The 18,019-nt window shown below is 43.0% G+C and overlaps 2 protein-coding genes and 1 long non-coding RNA gene across 7 annotated transcripts in view; all 3 read right to left on the bottom strand.

Moving 5' to 3' along the window:
* Positions 1-7,968: 7,968 nt before the first annotated feature.
* On the bottom strand, positions 7,969-15,166 carry LOC124255271. Its single transcript, XM_046689132.1, has 2 exons — positions 14,719-15,166; positions 7,969-9,054 (listed from the first exon to the last, which is right to left on the bottom strand). The coding sequence occupies exons 1-2, from the start codon at positions 14,727-14,729 to the stop codon at positions 8,232-8,234; spliced, it is 834 nt and encodes a 277-aa protein (XP_046545088.1). The 5' UTR covers positions 14,730-15,166; the 3' UTR covers positions 7,969-8,231.
* A 1,017-nt stretch (positions 15,167-16,183) lies between these two features.
* Positions 16,184-18,019, bottom strand: part of LOC124255278 — a 99,185-nt gene continuing 97,349 nt past the window's right edge. Inside the window, exon 2 of the long non-coding RNA XR_006892662.1 lies at positions 16,184-16,469. This is a non-coding gene — a long non-coding RNA (uncharacterized LOC124255278). The remainder of the gene's footprint in view (positions 16,470-18,019) is intronic.
* Positions 16,184-18,019, bottom strand: part of LOC124255273 (ribonuclease Oy-like) — a 52,543-nt gene continuing 50,707 nt past the window's right edge. For 4 of the 5 annotated variants that reach the window (XM_046689142.1, XM_046689136.1, XM_046689134.1 and 1 more), the window contains 2 exons: positions 17,856-17,939; positions 16,184-16,697 (listed from right to left, as the gene is read on the bottom strand). In XM_046689142.1, coding sequence (XP_046545098.1) covers positions 16,554-16,697; positions 17,856-17,939 — 228 coding nt within the window. In that variant the 3' untranslated portion in view covers positions 16,184-16,553. Of the gene's footprint in view, positions 16,702-17,855; positions 17,940-18,019 lie in introns of all 5 variants that reach the window. The other variant, XM_046689139.1, reaches the window with a different exon arrangement.

The following is an 18,019-nucleotide window of genomic DNA, read 5'->3' as shown; positions in this document are numbered from 1 at the left end:
ATCCATTTGATGTCTATTTGGGGGTGGGAACATTACCCAAATTAATAGTTTGTTGAGAAATACGTCCCAAATCAAAAGTTTGTTGGCAGTGGTGACAAATGTCATTTCAATTCAGTTTTCAATATATGTATTTTCTTAAAATCAAATTACTGATACTAATGATTGATTTTTGGCACATATTAACACATATATGTCTTGAGTTCATAAAAAGGAAGAGTTATTTACTCAAATGCAAGACATGCCCAAGAACACATGTTGTTGCAAACAACATGTAAACACATGACGGAAATGTGCTTGCATAGTATTCTCAAGAGTCAGTGTGAAAATCCCACCAGTCTTTAGACGGCAGATTAGACATGTAAAACAAATCATTTTCAACCATGTTACAAACCAGGGCCTAGATTTTCGAAATTCTCTTAGAGCTAAGATAGTCGTAAGTGCCATACATTAACATTAACTTACGACTATCTTAGCTCTAAGAGAGCTTCAAAATCTAGGCCCAGGTTACAAACATGACTTCCGTATTTATTAATAGGTACAAAATGTTTTATGAAAAAATATAGACGCGTAATAACATTTTTGATTTTATGCAGTAAAAATGCATACATTGTCTAAGGATGCTTAACAGATAAACAGTTTATTGGGTATTGATTTGGAATGGATTTAACAAATACTGGGAAAACGTACCGGAAAGACAATGAACTGCGTATATAACTTTGCCAGTGATGTACGCTGGTGTTACGAAGGGAACATGTCGTAACGAACACGTCGTAACAAACTCCTATTTCTCAATGGACCAACAGGGAACTGATGAGCTGACGTGGTGATTTACGATATGCTTCCTCGCTCCTCGATACTGCAAGCCATGAGTTCGGTATTGGTTCTCTATTAATATTACAATGGTTTCCATACCACGACAAAAACCTGATGTTACCCAGTTCGTTAAGATCAAAAGTGTTCAACCCATCCTACCTTGCTGCTCGACGGGCGTGCTACCGGGCTTGCTTCACGGGTGTGCTGCCCGTAGATATGCAAGCAGGCAACTGTCAGCTGCAGTCAGAGCACCAGTTCCTGCTAGGCCGAACAGGAAGATAAGTGACTGTCACAGGTCAGGACATATGTTATCATGTTTAACAGCTAAACTGGCAGACCACGTGCTGCATATAAAAACGCCTTAGAAGTTCCGTCATCCCTCCACTACTTACTTCCGCTATCAGTTGAACTCATATATAAATGGGTTGTCCCTCTGAAGACTATCAACACAGAAGTGTTTCGTCGTCAGCAGCTACCATATCATCTTTTTAAAAACTGTTATTCTTGTCATGCCGACTGTGTTAAGTCGTATTATATTATCAGAATACCCAATTTCACCTTTTGAGTGGTGGCGTTTTTGTAATACTTATCGTCATCACTATTTGCACACTGTAGGAGCGGTGAACGGCAGGAAAAAAATCATGGCATGGAAGTGAACGATCTATCACGCGAGAGGTGAGCAGGTTTTATGTTTTAGGTGGAGGAAAATTGTCAGTATCTATATTTGTATAGGCCACATTGTCCCGAAACTTCATGCTGTAAAATAGAGGACACATGCGCGTAATCATACCAAATATCTTTTCATTCTGTCATTATACAAGCCCATGAGCCTGCAGAACAATGTCTAGCTTCGGCTACGTTTCCGTAAAGATGCATAAACATATCTAAGTTAAAGGTATCATTGCTGTATAAACGAAAAACAAAATATACCAACATTAAGAGTAATTATCGAACTAGCCAAATTTGAATGCTTAGTTTTGTACTGTTTTCGAGCTTTCATCCTCGAAAGACCAACACCATCAAATTGTTAGTGAACGATTTAAGAACCCAGACAATTGATACTTGGGCATTTTATAACCTCTGGACCAGGCAATCCAATGATCAACAGCATGAACATCGATCTACACAACTGGGATAGGATGACATGTGTCAACCAAGTCATCGAGCCTGACCACCCGATCCCGTTAGTCGCATTTTACGACAAGCATGGGTTGCTGAAGATCTAACCGCCCGACCTCACGACCCCAATCATTCAATCTTTTCTTACGACCAGTAGCAGGTCGACGTGATCAATACTATCCCAGAATAACATTGGGTTATTCCTATCTGAAATAATCAGCGAACTATATGGCGGTAGTTTTCAACAAATCTTAGGAGGCTGACATGATCTTCAGCGGCTGATGGCCAAAATTGGAGCGAACATCAAAAAATATATACTGGGAAAAGTATTCCGAGGAACATTATAAATTTCAGCTATGTCTGTTAAATGAAAAAGGTTACAAAACGCGATCGGCAAACCCTTTAACAGGGTGCACATTGCACACGTATAGTGAGTGTGGTTTTACGCTGCGTTTAGAAAAATTCAAGAACTATCACGGCGGAGGACACCAGAAATGGGCTTCACACATTGTACGTAACGTCAATGGAACAGGAAATTGTATCGTTCATGTATTTCGACAAATAGTGAATGGGGGACATTTTACTTGTCCATACACCCGTGTCACCAGTACAGATTTCAATCCAATCCTTTCAAAATTATGGATACAAAGATTTAAGATGTCAACGAATACCACAGGAGTTCCCATACCACGGGACAAGCCTGATGTTACCCAATTCTTCTTTCACCCAGTCCTACCTTGCTGCTTGACAGGTCTGTGGTCCAGTGAGGTCCAGTGAGGTCCAGACTTGCAACTGTCAGGTGAAGTCAGGTGAAGTGCATATCAAAACTCTGATTGATATTTGATCATTTGTAGTGTTAATTTCCTCTACTAAACTTCCTCTTCGGAAATAATCATTTTCCTTACGATATCTGTCAACAATAACTGTTTGCTCGGCAGCAATTCTGAGTAAGATATATCTGTAACCGATGTGTGTCCTGCTTTGATATTTATGTGCAACTGACCGGATACGATCGCGTACTTCTTTACTGAATACGTAATGTAAGCTCTTCAGTCGTGTGTGTGTTTTTTTTTGTTTTGTTTTTTTATTTTCACACCTAAATGAAACATATACTGGTGGATGTTGCTTTATGCTCCTTTTCCACACAGACCACGAATCCCACAAATCGCCACGAATTGACACATTTGAAGATTCGTAGTTGAATCGTAATCATTTCGTGAAGTTCTTAACTAATTCGTAATATAGTCGTAGTCAGTTCTTGCATTTCTTGAGCAATCGGGAATTCGTGTCAAGAGTTTTGAACTGTTCAAAATGTTGGCCACGAACTCCCGATCTAAAATAATCGTAGTTCATTCGTAACAAATTCGTAGTGCATTCTTATTCATCGTAAACGAATCGTAATCGAATCGTAGGTATTTTTAACTCATTCGCAGATTACTCAATTCGTGGCTGACCATGAATCGGCTACGAATCTGTCACGAATCCCTCAAGTACACGCCGAAGCAGGTGCTAAGCAAGTAAGAACTAGTAAGAAAATCAGCTACGAATGCCGACAAATTGGGAATATAAGGAGTTTAACATTGACTTCAGGTCATTAGCTGCTGACGATTTTGCCACGTATCCTTAATCAGCAAGAATATACTTAGATAAGTATTTCTGTCTTTCAGTTTTATATAATACCAATAAAACTTGAAAAAAAGATATAAAAAAGTCTAAACTTTGTTTTTTGTTTGCGATTTCCTTACCACTGTTCGGTCCGAACAGATATTTTGAGAAATGGATTGGGGCAATGTGAAGATTGAAAAAAATACATTCATGGCAGAAAGCAGAAATATTACCATAGTGTTCTAGGGACCTGTTGTGCCAGGAGTCAGTAAAGCAGTACAAGCCCTCTTGGGCTTCTTGTTTTAATAAACGGAACATTTTATTAGCGCTAACGAACATTAATAAACACTATGAACACAAATAGTAAAACATTTTAACATGAAATATCAACAGTTATCATTCAGTTAACATTCACTCCTGCTAGTCTTTCTTGCCCTCCAGGCACCAGGGATGTTGTTGTGGTCCTCATCCTCCCGGTCCACATCTGCATTTCTAATGACAGGGAACCTGATCCTCAATAAGTTGTGGAGTTTGACTCCTGTCTCCACCAGTAACCGCACCACATCAGGTCCTTGTTCCAGGGTGCCCAGGAAGCAGCATCTAAATCTGTTGGCCAGAATTCCGAAACCATTCTCCACCACACGTCTGCCCCTGGATAATTTGTTGTCAAGGCCCCACCTGCTATATGGTTACATGAGGAAAGTCCTCAGTGGAAAAGCATCATCCCCCAGGATGTTGTAGGGTGTGTCTCTGTCATCATTCGGCAGGAGATCGCTGTCAGGGAAGTCTATGGTGTTGTCATCAATGCACTCTTTCAGTTCTGAAGCACCAAACAGCTGTGCGTCGGATTGGTGACCTTCTCACCTTCCCCAGTGTCTATCCAGATAAACTTATAGTCCGCATCCAGCAGGGCCAACAGCACCACAGAGAAGCCTTTGTAGCTGCAGAACACACTGCCTGAGTTGTGTGGTTTCCTGATGGCTATGTGCTTGCCATCCAAGTCACCCGGGGCATGAGGAACTGGGACTTCTCGGCAATGGCCTTCCAGTCCTCCTGGGTCATTGGTAGTGGCATGAGGTCATCCTTCAGCTCTTGTATGATGGCCTGCACAGTCCATACCACTGTGTGATACCAGTCTCCTGTAGCCAGGTGTCTGAGGGTCATGGCTAGTTTCATTCCGGCATCAAGGGCTGGTCTCATGTGGGTGTCCCTCCTCTGGATGACAGGGCTAATCCTGTTCAGTAGCTCATCAAACATGTGGGGTGGCATTCTCATCTTCCATCCTCATCTCCTGCATCAGTCTGTTATAGCGACCATATTCTTGTTTTCTACCTAGTGTCAGCAACGGTCTAACCCACCACCTGGGTGCTCTTCTCCTCCTCCTCCTTCTTCTAGCAATCAGCAGCTGGTGTTAATACTCCAGTTCATCTCCCACGAATTGTCAAAAATAGTCACGAATTCATTTTTTCGTACCTGATTCATACGTGCATTCGGTATACATGTATTCTTAACTGATTCCTAACCTTCGAGAAGTATTCGTAATAGATTCTTTTAAATCGTAGTGAATTCTTGACAATATTCGTGCGATTCCAGCCAAATCCCACGAATATTCGTACCTGCATCGTACCTGTATCGTAACTGAATCGAATTGAACCAGAAAATTTGCACAATTCTTTATATCCGCTCGAATCCTCAAATTTATCAATTCGTGACGATTCCTGGGATTCGTGGTCTGTGTGAAATAGGTGCATTACGCCGCCTTTATCCACTTTCCAGTAATATCACGGCTCAGGACACAGCAAATGGGTTCCTCAAGGGGGGAGTCGAACCCTGGTCTTCAGTGTGACGGGCGAACGCTTTAACCACTAGGCTAGCCCACAGACTGCTCACAACGGTGCCGGTGAGGCAACATATACAAAGGATCACTGATTAACCATCTCTTACCATACATTCAGTATATAGCTGGTCTCCGCTCCACAAGTGACCGTGACAGTAAGGTGATGGTCACTACCATACTACAGAATGGACTTTTAAGTGTCTTAGCAATAACATTGCATTGTGAATTTGTGCAATGGGGTTCTGAGTATTTTTAAGTATTAAGTATATAAGTATTATCCATTAATGAAAAAGATCGTTTGTTTTGCTTACAAAGTGAGTGAGTGAGTTTAGGTTTACGCCACACTCAGCAATATTCCAGCTATATGGCAGTGTTCTGTAAATAATCGAGTCTGTACCAGACAATCCACTGATCAACAGCATGAGCATCGATCTGCTCAATTGGGAACCGATGACATGTGTCAACCAAGTCAACGAGCCCGACCACATGATCCCGTTAGTCGCCGGACGTCAGACCATTTGCCGGTTGTATCGAACCTTTATTATCTTATGACTACATTAAACCCTCATGATGCATTAAACGTTCTCCCCCAGCTATGAGAAATGTGTATTGATTATTATGTCGACTACCTTTATACAGCGTCGTAAGAGGCGACTAACGGGATCGGTTGGTCAGGCTCGGAGACTAGGTTGACACATGTCATCTTATCCTAATTGTGCAGATCGATACTCATGCTGTTTGTCACTATGATAGCTGGAATATTGCTGACTGCGGCTGTAAACACCAATCAAATGATACAGCCATAACGTATAATCAAGGAGAAAGAGCTTGACGATGATTCATATTTTTTTAATCTTGTCATATGGTTTGTTTTTGGTGTGTTGGTTCAGTTGTTCCTAGGAAGAAGATGTTGATGTCACAGAGTGAGTGAGTTAGTTTGAATTTACGCCGCTTTAGCAATATTCCAGCAATATCACGGCGGGGGACACCGAAATGGGCTTCACACATTTTACCCATGTTGGGAATCGAACACGGGCCTTCGGCGTGACGAGCGAACGCTTTACCCACTAGGCTACCCCACCGCCCCTGATGTCACAGATGTTGACGAAGAGATCATGACTGATATCAAAAACAACAAATGTGGCTATGGTTGTCAAACAAAATGAATACTGCACCATGTGGGACAATATGTTGTGTCTTACTGCTTTTACACGTGTACCAATCAAAAGCTCTTGAAACACAGATTTCATCATTATAGACAGGCATGTGAAATTTCCGCCTCCCTAGTCAGTGCTTTCTGAGATGTTGATGACGATCGATGCTGGGAAACTATGATATGACATAAACTAGCTTAACCTTCAGTTAGATGGGATGACACTGACATCCACAGAGCGAAACTAGTCTGATTGTCAAACTCAAAATATTTCCCTCTCTATAAATCTTCATTATAACTCGTGAACAAGCACTGATAAACTTGTGTGTGCGTTATTTTACGAACAGATCATCAGTAGAATGACGTATCCCGATACTGGCATATCAGAATTAAAGTGTTATTATGAATGATCAATAACAGGTCATCTTTAAACCATAGACTTTTTACATAAAGACATGTCAGCTTCCCCCTCTGATGAAACACACAGGTGCAGGCCCAGCTATGCCGTTGACAGAACAAGGAACAGATTGGGGGCAGATGGTGACTGTAACGGTCGACGGGGTGGCTGGAGAGGTATGTACTACGACAATGTGGGTATGTGGATCACTCTCTTCCAGCCACGGCAACACAACAGTTTTAACTAGTAAAAGATTTCTCAAGTCATAAAAGTTACCAACAGCAAAATTTATTATATACAATAGCAAACTTCTAACAGTAAAGACAATATGCAATCACGCCGCCCAAAGCGTTACTCTACAAGTTATAAGGTACAGTACAATTATGTAAAGTTACAACAGTAGAAAGATTTTACATGCGCTTCATTGAGTAGAGTGCCTCCGGCAAGCCGGGTGTAAACTTACAGGTTATTCATGGTTTTCTTCCCTACGATGGAGATGCAACCATCCAACTCGCAGTGATTCCTCTATCTCTTTCCACCGTTAATCGAAGAATCTCTCGTCTCCGTTATGTCTATTGTGACGTAAAATCCTAGATACGAAACCTTCTAAAACACCTCGCTATGACGTCACAACATGGCGGCGCCCATGTCGAGACGTAGCTTACCTGAGGCAGCACAAGTCAACACCAAAGTCGCTACATACATTACGCCACATCAGGTAGACTGATGTAACGAGGTGAAGAGAAGGCTTGGATCTGTTTTACATACTAATTCCAACGGTATGAGCTCTCGTAATCTAAAGATCACGGTAAACTATATGTTGCAGTGCACTGGCACGGAACAACACTACATGGACAGTGTAACTGATACCGCGGGAATAAGTATACCCAAAATACGTCATAAATAGTAAAGATATCTATATAGGGTAATTATTATCGATTACCCTGTACATTACAATGTCCCCTCTTTTATTTTTAAATCGTCTCGATTTACTGACATAAGAGCATATACATATATACAAAGGTATGGTAATTATGTATACAGTACATTCATACAGATAATAATACTGGCATAATGTGGAATTCATATTGCATACAATCAAGAAAACTTACCTACTTACCATTCCCAAGAATTATACACAATCATCACAAATATACATATATCTTCCACAGTTCCAGACTAAATACAGTTCAAAATAGTAAGGTCCACCCAGTTAAGCAGTGATCCACAGATAGTTCCAGAGAGATCCACAGATAGTTCCAGAGACATCCACAGATAGTTCCAGAGTTGCGAAGTATAACGGCAGCTTACTTGGTCATTATTCGGATGTAGGCATCAGCTTGTCTGCGCAAAGGTAACTGCTCATTGAACCGTCTGTCCTCTGCCTCGTGAAGGACAGCCATAGCTTCTCTGCCAGACCGGATAAAATCATCCAGTGTCGGTCTGGTCACAGGAATGTCGAAGGTGGTAAGCCAGCTCGGAACTGACCTGGCTATCTGTCTCTCCAACTGGGAAACCTGACATTTCAGGGCCTGTATCTCAAGCTGGGCCCGATCATAGGCCAGTTCCCACTGGTTAGGAATAACCTCACCAACGGAAACTGGTCTACTCTCTTTCTCAGTCGGCTCAGGAGCGGACTGGACATCTACTGGTTCTGCTGGTAATTCCTTCTGTGTTGATTGGGAAGCTGCCGGTGTAAATTTGGCTGCCTTCTTTGACTTCCGAGCCGGGAATGTCCATTTCTCTGGGTCCATGAACCCCTTGTCCGTTGCCACAGTTGTCCTAGCCTTCCTGCAAGCCTGTATCATGTTCTTTGGGTTGGCCCGCTTGCTGGTGTGATGCCTCATATAGTGCCGGGTCAAGTCCGGGAACATATGGTAGGTCGCTCGGCAATCCAGGACAGGACAATGGAAGATGGTCAACTGGGGCCTATGTCTCATTGTCCAGTGGCGCTGAAATGCCGGAAAGTGTGTGAATATGCTTCTCTCCAGACATGCCGGGCAATCCATTCCAGACTGGAAATGTATTTCCTGCTCTGCTTCTGCCGGAAGGTCCATATCGATGTTTGTGTTCTCATCCAGGACGAGCACCTCCTCCCCTGGGGAGGGTGAGGTGACAGATTTTTCGGTCCTGAAGATTAGAATTTACATATTACATAGTAGGTAGGATGATATAATATAAAAAAATGTTTGTTATGAACGGGGCAACAAGAGAGAGAGATCCATTCCCCATGTTATTCCAACAACAACATGTCTTTTAGGCTTTTAGGGTACTAATGATTAATCCACCATCTACAATTTAGTCTCGCTATTAAGCCTATGAACCAGTCATTCTATTTCCTCAATCAACTAATTTCTATCAGACAGCGTCCAACACGCCTACATTTTAAATCTTGATAGATTTCTAGATAACTGAATATACAGAATTCATTCGTGACGTCAGCAATTCATATCTTCTCTTAAGTTTACACCCCACTATTATCAAATGGGTATAGTGTTTTTATCTCTGAGTGTTTCAGGACAATGGACCATAGAGGCAGTGAACTCGAGCATTCTGCTTGGAATGGAACCATTTTGGTGGGTCCTTCCCTAGGTATGGCCGTAGACGGTCTACATGAACCACCCGGGGAGGATTGTTGATGTCGTTTTGAATGCGGTAGGTGATGTCATCAATCACCTTGGTGACAACCCAACCTTTCGACCATTTTGGAGTCAGTTTATAACTTAACTTGGTACTTCTGTGGGGGTTATACAACCACACATGTTGACCAACTTTAAGTCGTGACTCTCTTGTTCCAACATCCTAATGCTTCTTTCGCACCTCTGAAGAGCGCTTAAGTGCTTTCCGTGCCGATTCGAAAGATTTTCCAGCTGCTGCTTGACCTCATCTACATACTCATCCCTGGTGAGCTGCTGGTCATTAGGATCACCAGTAACCAGGTGGAAGGGCATGCGCACTTGCTTACCTAACATGAGTTTGTTTGGGGTTTGGCCAGTTGACTCATGCTTTGAGCTTCTGTATACCGCCATCACAAAGGGAAGATGTTTGTCCCAATATCGTGGTTTCCCGTCTGTGTAAATGCTCAACATGGCAGCTAGGGTACGATTGAAACGCTCGACCTGGCAATTTGCCTGAGGTCGGAGAGAAGTGGTTCTTGTTTTCACCACTCCCAACAATTTGCATAGTTCCTGGAACAAACTGGCTTCATACTGCCTACCCTGATCACTAAGTATGAATTTGGGGGTACCATAACGACACACCCACAACAATTTTCTTGGCCACTGTCTTTGCCTCAATATTTGGGATGGCAAAGGCTTCTGTCCACTTAGTGAACGAGTCAGTAACAACAAGTATATACTTGTTGCCAGCTGATGTGCGGTCCACTGGACCCATGATGTCAGTGGTTAGTCTCTCCATTTGGGAGCCGGTGGTATACTCCTTCATAGGAGCTTTTTGTTTCCTTGGACTCTTCCTGACGACACACTTGTCACACTGAAGGCAGTGATCTCGGACAGCCATCTTCATCCCTACCCAGTAGTAGGACTGCTCAGCTTTGGCGAATGTCTTCAGGACGCCAAGATGCCCTCCTAAAGGTGAGTTATGACAACCTGCAAGGATTGCTCTACGTCTGCTGGATGGTATAACTATTTGCCATTGCCACTCCTTTCCATCGTTGCTCTCCCATCTCCTATGCAACACACCTTGCCTAACTGACAAACGGTGGAACTGACCCCATAGGGCTTTGCATGCTTTAGACAGTGCAGAAACTGCCTTCCACTCGGGGCGCTTGTTTTGTTGTCTAGCTTTCAAAATTGGGCTGATATCTGGGTCTTGGAGCTGCAACTCTCTCATCTCTTCACAACTGAAACCCATATCCTTTTGTTTTGCAGATTGGGATCTGGTGATAGCAGAACAGAAAGCCTTGATGTCAGGAACCTCTACACTGCATGGTCCGTCCAATCTCCTGCATTGTGGGCATTGCATTGCATTGCTCATCAGCATTTCCTGCCAGGTCAGTGAACCTCGGTCAAATCATAATTACCAAGTTCTTGAAGCCAACAAGCCATTTGGTTCACTGGTCGCTTTATTCGCTTGGCCCAGACTACCGCAGAGTTGTCTGTTCTCACAGTCACTGGCCTGCCAATGACATAGGGATGCCAGTACCGACATCTGTAACCACAGCTAGGAGCTCCCGGCGTGTAACACAGTAGTTTTTCTCTGCCGGGGTGAGACACTTGCTGTAGTAACCTAAAACCACTTCCCTGCCATTCTGATCTTGGGACAGGACTGCTCCAATTCCCTCACCGGAAGCATCTGTGTCCAAGGTCATGGCGCCTTCCTGGGCAGGAAAACCAAGTATGGGTGCTGAGGTCAGATCCTCTTTCAGATTCATGAATGCTCGGTCAGTACACTCAGTCCACTCAAAATCAACTGAGGGACTGGTAAGCAAGGTAAGGGGTCTTGCAATTCTGGAGAAGTCTTTGATAAATCTCCGATAATAGTTTGCAAGCCCCAGGAATCGTAAAATCTCTTTGCGAGATTTAGGAGTAGGCCACTATCTAACAGAGTTTATTTTCTCTGGCTGGGTGTGAACCCCATCAGCGGAAATTACATGGCCCAGAAAGATGACTTTCTCTCTGAAGAGATGACACTTTTTAAGGTTTAACTTTAAACCTGCTACAGTCAACCTGTCCCAGACAGATTTTAATCGTAAAAGTGCCTCATCAAAGGAATTTGCAAAGACAATTATATCGTCAAGAAAACAGAGACATTCACTCCACTGTAAGCCCCTCAGGACTGTTTCCATTAGTCTCTCAAAAACACTCGGAGCATTACAAAGTCCGAATGGGAGGACATTCCACTCGTAGAGTCCTGAACGAGTGACAAAAGCTGTTTTCTCTCGATCTCGAGGGTCCATCTCCATTTGCCAGTAGCCTGCTTGAAGGTCCATCGTGCAGAACATGGTTACCCCTCCTAGACAGTCAATACAATCGTCTATTCGAGGAAGGGGATAGCTGTCCTTACGAGAAACACCATTGAGCATCCTAAAATCACAGCAATATCTCCAACGACCATCAGCTCGCTGCACTAATACAGTTGGGGAAGACCAAGGACTATTCGATTGATGAATAACGCCTTGCTCTGAGTTTTTCCTGTTGTTCCAGGGTAAGATTATTTTGTCTTCTCTCGAACAAATCTACTAAGTATTCGGGAACCTCGGGATTTACAACCCTAACCTTAGAAACTCTCTTTGGGATTATGTAAGGTTCTATGACTTTAGTCCCATAACATTGACCTATAATTCTCCCCTTAGTTAAAGTGTATGACTTTAACTGTGGCTGCTTTAGTTTCATTATGAACTATGAAGTGACTCATCATTAAACCTTGTGTAAAAAGTATGTCGTTACAGGGTTCAACAAGGACCGAGGACGTTTTTTGATTAACTCCCGGCAAGGAAACTTGGACGTAGGAAACGGAGTGAGGTGGTAGGTGAACGTCATCAGCAATGCTGTCAGTGGTTTCTGATCCAACCATTGGCAACCAACTGCCAAGCAACCGGATTCTCGACCCAGCGACGTCAATCAGACCCTCAAGTCTCTCCAACACATCTACTCCAAGAATACCATCACATTCATGGGAATTATCCACCTCTGCAATCAGGAATTCCTCCACCGTGGGGTAAATATCATCACTCACATGAACAGGTGCTTGAAAAAGACCATGGGCTTTAAACAGACTTCCATTTACAGCTTCAAGCATGAAATCCACAGAACTGACAGCTACAGATGAAGACAATCGTTTACTCGCGGCAGGGGACACTAGTGATACCTGGCTACCTGTATCCACTAGCAGGGTGAAGTAAGCCTTTCCAATCTTAAGATTGACAAGTTGGCCTTTATGGCCAATCTTGAAACAGGCTTGGAAATTGGCCTTGACAGGATTTGGGTCAGATGGAGTGAGTGTTGAAGGAGTTGTCCCCCCTTGATCAGAAACCAAACAAATTTCTCCCTCCATATGACCTCTTGTTTTTGTTATTTTAGGATTTGCGGCTCTATTTTTATCAGACTCCACCATATCCCGACCTAAACCCGGGAAGGTGGGTGATCGTTTCCCGATGGCTCGGTAATGTGGCATTTACTTGGACATTCGGATGCCCAGTGTCCAGTCCCACTGCATTTATAACAGGTACTGGAGTGTCTGCCTGTACTCGGTGAACGAGAGAGAGGAGTGCCTCGTTCCCCTGATCTTCTTCTTTCTCGGGAAAAAGATTGATGATGCTCTGAACCATTGACATGTTTATTCTTATCTCCAGATCTTTGGTGACCTGGGCGGCCTCTAGACTGAGACCGGTGACGTCTTGAATACGACTGCTGCTGCTGTACAGAGGCCAATCGTTCAACTGTCTTCTGAAGCTCCGACAATTGATCAGTCAACATCTTAAAGCGCTGGTCCTCTGATTCCTCCTCCGCCTTGAAGTGAACTCTTCTTCCAGAAGAAGGATGAGGACTGAGAGCTCTCACCGGTTTGTTCTGACCGGGCTTCCCTACAATGGACTCGTACACCTCAGCAACATCAACTGCCTCTTGAAGTGTACTGACCCCACGGTCCATGAATCGAAGTCGTGATTCCTTCCCTACAGCCCTCTTGAACGCATCAAAAGCAAATCTTTCTTGTAGTTCGTACGATAAATCAGGGTAAGCACCTTGAGCAAGACTCCAGATTTCATCACGCAAATCAGCAATTCGTTCTCCTGGCTGGCGAACACGGGTGAGCAACTCTTCTCGCCTCACATCCGGAAGAGAGCTAGCATATCTTCTTCTCAAACATTGAAAGAGCCACAAAAAATCACATCTTTGTCTCTCAGGTAAGCCAGAATAGAATCTCTGAGCTACACCCTGCAGAGCGCAACCCAACATCTGGGCGGCTTGAGTATTACTCCAGTCGGACTGGGCTGCAAGGTTTGAGAACTGTGACTCAAACACACGGTAATCACCGGTACCATTAAATTTTGGCAGCTGAAGCGAAATTCTTCCCACAGAATTATTCTTAGCAGAGCGATCTAGAGAATCAATTCTCTGTGATAGATTTATCACGCAGCTTGACAGCTGTGACACAAGACCCAATAAGTTTGAATCTGAGCTCACCATGGCAGGTGGTGTGTTTGGTGGTGGTACAGGTTCAACAAAAGATTGTCTATGAACAGGAGAATTGTTCATGTAACCTGGGGAGAATGTTCCTGGATTGATTTGCATCCGACGAGAACGTAAGTTTCCAGCAGGACCATCCAAAGGATCAGCACTACTCAAAGGACTTGCCATGACTAATATATTCAGTACTATACAAATGATTTAATAAAACTGCAAATTACTCACTATATTACTTGACATTTATAATAAATTAATTTACTAGTCACAATTTACTAGGTGATCCAAAATGGATCCCACCGCTGCCACCATAAAACTGTAACGGTCGACGGGGGTGGCTGGAGAGGCTATAATACTCATAAAAGTTACCACGCACAATGTGGGTATGTGGATCACTCTCTTCCAGCCACGGCAACACAGCAGTTTTAACTAGTAAATGATTTCACAAGTCATAAAAGTTACCAACAGCAAAAGTTATTATATACAATAGCAAACTTCTAACAGTAAAGACAATATGCAATCACGCCGCCCAAAGCGTTACTCTACAAGTTATAAGGTACAGTACAATTATATATATTTACAACAGAATAAAGATTTTACATGCGCTTCATTGAGTAGAGTGCCTCCGGCAAGCCGGGTGTAAACTTACAGGTTATTCATGGTTTTCTTCCCTACGATGGAGATGCAACCATCCAACTCGCAGTGATTCCTCTATCTCTTTCCACCGTTAATCGAAGAATCTCTCGTCTCCGTTATGTCTATTGTGACGTAAAATCCTAGATACGAAACCTTCTAAAACACCTCGCTATGACGTCACAACATGGCGGCGCCCATGTCGAGACGTAGCTTACCTGAGGCAGCACAAGTCAACACCAAAGTCGCTACATACATTACGCCACATCAGGTAGACTGGTGTAACGAGGTGAAGAGAAGGCTTGGATCTGTTTTACATACTAATTCCAACGGTATGAGCTCTCGTAATCTAAAGATCACGGTAAACTATATGTTGCAGTGCACTGGCACGGAACAACACTACATGGACAGTGCAACTGATACCGCGGGAATTAGTATACCCAAAATACGTCATAAGTAGTAAAGATATCTATATAGGAGTAATTATTATCGATTACCCTGTACATTACAATGACTAAGGCTTATAATAAGTCCCTGAATATATATAATTTTGATAATAACAATTAAACCCATTTAAATTGAAAAGGAGCCCCAGTGAGTTGTGGGATTCAGGGAAAATCTAGACTTGCTTCATTTAGCATTGCAGGGAAACTAGGCAGAAGGGAAAATAGTGTGAGACAGACTAATGTTGACATATAGTACTTACAGGTCAGACAAACGTTACTGACATTTTTAACTGAACAGAACATACTGTCACGGGAACCAAATGCTACATGAAATTACAAGCGACAAACCTGTTTCCACTTCCATACGAAATCTCTTCAACAATTGTCCAACAACGACTTTATCATGAGAATGTGCTCATGAATTACAATCAAATAGTGATGATACCAGGTGTTCGTAGAAAGGTGAGCGTACCCTGCCCCACCCTGGCAACTACCATAAACAGATACACAGGCGGCTAAATGTTACCACGAGAGCACTGCATTGTACACGAGCAAACTTCTATTATAAATGCATTGGGTCTGGAAGGGTTATTTCCCTTGAATTATTATGAAAATCATAATGAGAACCTGTGAAGATCCGGGTTAGAATTGATCTTCATTAACCCATGCTTGTCGTAAGAGGCGACTAAACGGATCGGGTGGTCAGGCTCGCTGACTTGGTTGACACATGTCATCGGCTCCCAATTGCGTAGATCGATGCTCATGCTGTTGATCACTGGGTTATCTGGTCCAGACTCGATTATTTACAGACTGTCGCCATATAGCTGGAATATTGCTGAGAGCGACGTAAAACTAAACTCACTCACTTACTGATAAATGTTTCGTGAAAGGATTACAGCACGTAGGCAGTAGGCAATGTGTGCTCCCATCCTGATTTGTTTCACTTTGACTGTTTGACTTTCTACCCAAAAATCGGCATAAAAACTCACGTGCAAGCATTTTTCAACTACCAAACAACACAAACACGAACACGAATAGATATGAACATTTAATTTGCATAACGAAGGTGTATGTAAAGCATGTCTGTCAGGGCTGTCAGGTTGCCATTGATGATAACGAGGTCGGTCTTGGTGTTCCCGCAAATGTCACCCCAAACCGTCACACTCCCTCCACCATATGGTTCCGTTTCCTGAATGCAACAACGTGCCGTCCGCCCCCACGCCGTCGGTAGACACGTCTTCGACCGTCAGTTCTGTTCATATGGAACCTACACTCCGACACATGCTTACTTGTATTGTTTATTTTCTTCTATAGTTTAAACCTTATTGTTTTTCTTTCCGTACATTGTGTATAGTGGTGTATTCTCGTAATGCTTTCACTTCAGTTATTTTGAAACAAGCAGCCTCTACTGAAAACAATGCATGTCGCTGATTGGGAAGATGTAGATTTGGTCGGCGGGCGTGCAGCAGCTTGTGGAATTGCTCGGCATTTTTGTCACGTTGAACGTTTTGGACAACGCCATGTGAATCTCCATCAACATAGTGCGACCCTGCAAGAGATAACGATATAGATTTTGAAAATGCATTGGAAACGCGATAACGTTTGGAATACCTATTGTAAATATAGAAGACCTTATACTAAATACGACTATATCAGCGAAGATGCAGATTTTACTCATTTTGAATGATAACCTACATAGTAGAAAGTCTGTGACTAAGAGTGTACCATTTGCAAATGCTATTTTTTCTTGTTTTGGCATACAGAAAATCAGCTTGAACATAAAAATTGCTATCCAAAATTGGAAAAGGCGTTATCCCAATTTAGTCTTACCCTCTACATTTAGAGTCAGTATAGGGATAACCTAAGGTGGCCTATCAGTTAAAGCGTTCGCTCGTCACGCCGAAGGTCCGGGTTCGATACCCCACATGGGAACAATGTGTGAAGCCCATTTCTGGTGTCCCCCGGCGTGATATTGCTGGAATATTGCTAAAATCGGCGTAAAATTCACTCACTCGTTACACGTGTACCAGTCCAAACATGGGTACAATATGTGATGCCCCCGCCGTTATATTGCTGGAATATCGCTAAAAGTGGCGTTAAACTAAACTCACTCATTAACACAGTCACTAGTGTCATTATACATACAGAGATTAATGAGTCTGGATTGTCTGCCGAAACAGATTTCACTGGGCGCGAAAGGCATTGGTGATGACAGCTTATAGGAATGTACCACTGGTGATCACATTGGTGTTCACCGAAAGGCAGCGTATATCCGGTCTTATCCCACTCTCAAAACAATGTGCACCCATAAAAGTACAAAATTTACAATTGAACAACTTGGTAAAACAAAACGAAGTTTACTCTGGTTACTTCTGTCTGGATAAAGCTGGAATACTACAGTACACCTTCATTATAACTGCTTGTAAATAGTGGTGGTGGGGTAGCCTTGTGGTTAAAGCGTCCGCTCGCAACGCAGAAGACCCGGGTTCGATACCCCACATGGGTACAATGTGTGAAGCCCATTTCCGGCGTACCTCGCCGTGATATTGCTAAAAGAGGCGTTAAACCACACTGTTTGTAAATGTTTCCTAATTTTTATGTGGTTTATATCAGATCTATGTGCAGTGCTCTGACGGACGATAGTCTCAGTTTCGACTTTTACGATCAGTGGAATCTGTTTTGGCAGATAATTCTCTCAGTAACATACAGTTACTCTCTGCATTGCACATATTATCTTCAGGGGAGTGTCCAACCGGAAGTACTCCATGAGAGCCTTTTGTATGGCTTTGACCTGTAAAGTAGAACAAGCTATGAAGAACATCATGACTATGTTATTCTACTCTATAAACATGTACCACTGCCTTCGGAAAC

Source organism: Haliotis rubra, unplaced genomic scaffold, assembly GCF_003918875.1.
Source record: "Haliotis rubra isolate DU_JTF1 unplaced genomic scaffold, ASM391887v1 Scf6, whole genome shotgun sequence".
In the NCBI taxonomy this organism is placed as follows: domain Eukaryota; kingdom Metazoa; phylum Mollusca; class Gastropoda; order Lepetellida; family Haliotidae; genus Haliotis; species Haliotis rubra.
The sequence above is the reverse complement of the archived record's forward strand: the minus strand, read 5'-3'. Positions and strand labels throughout refer to the sequence as shown.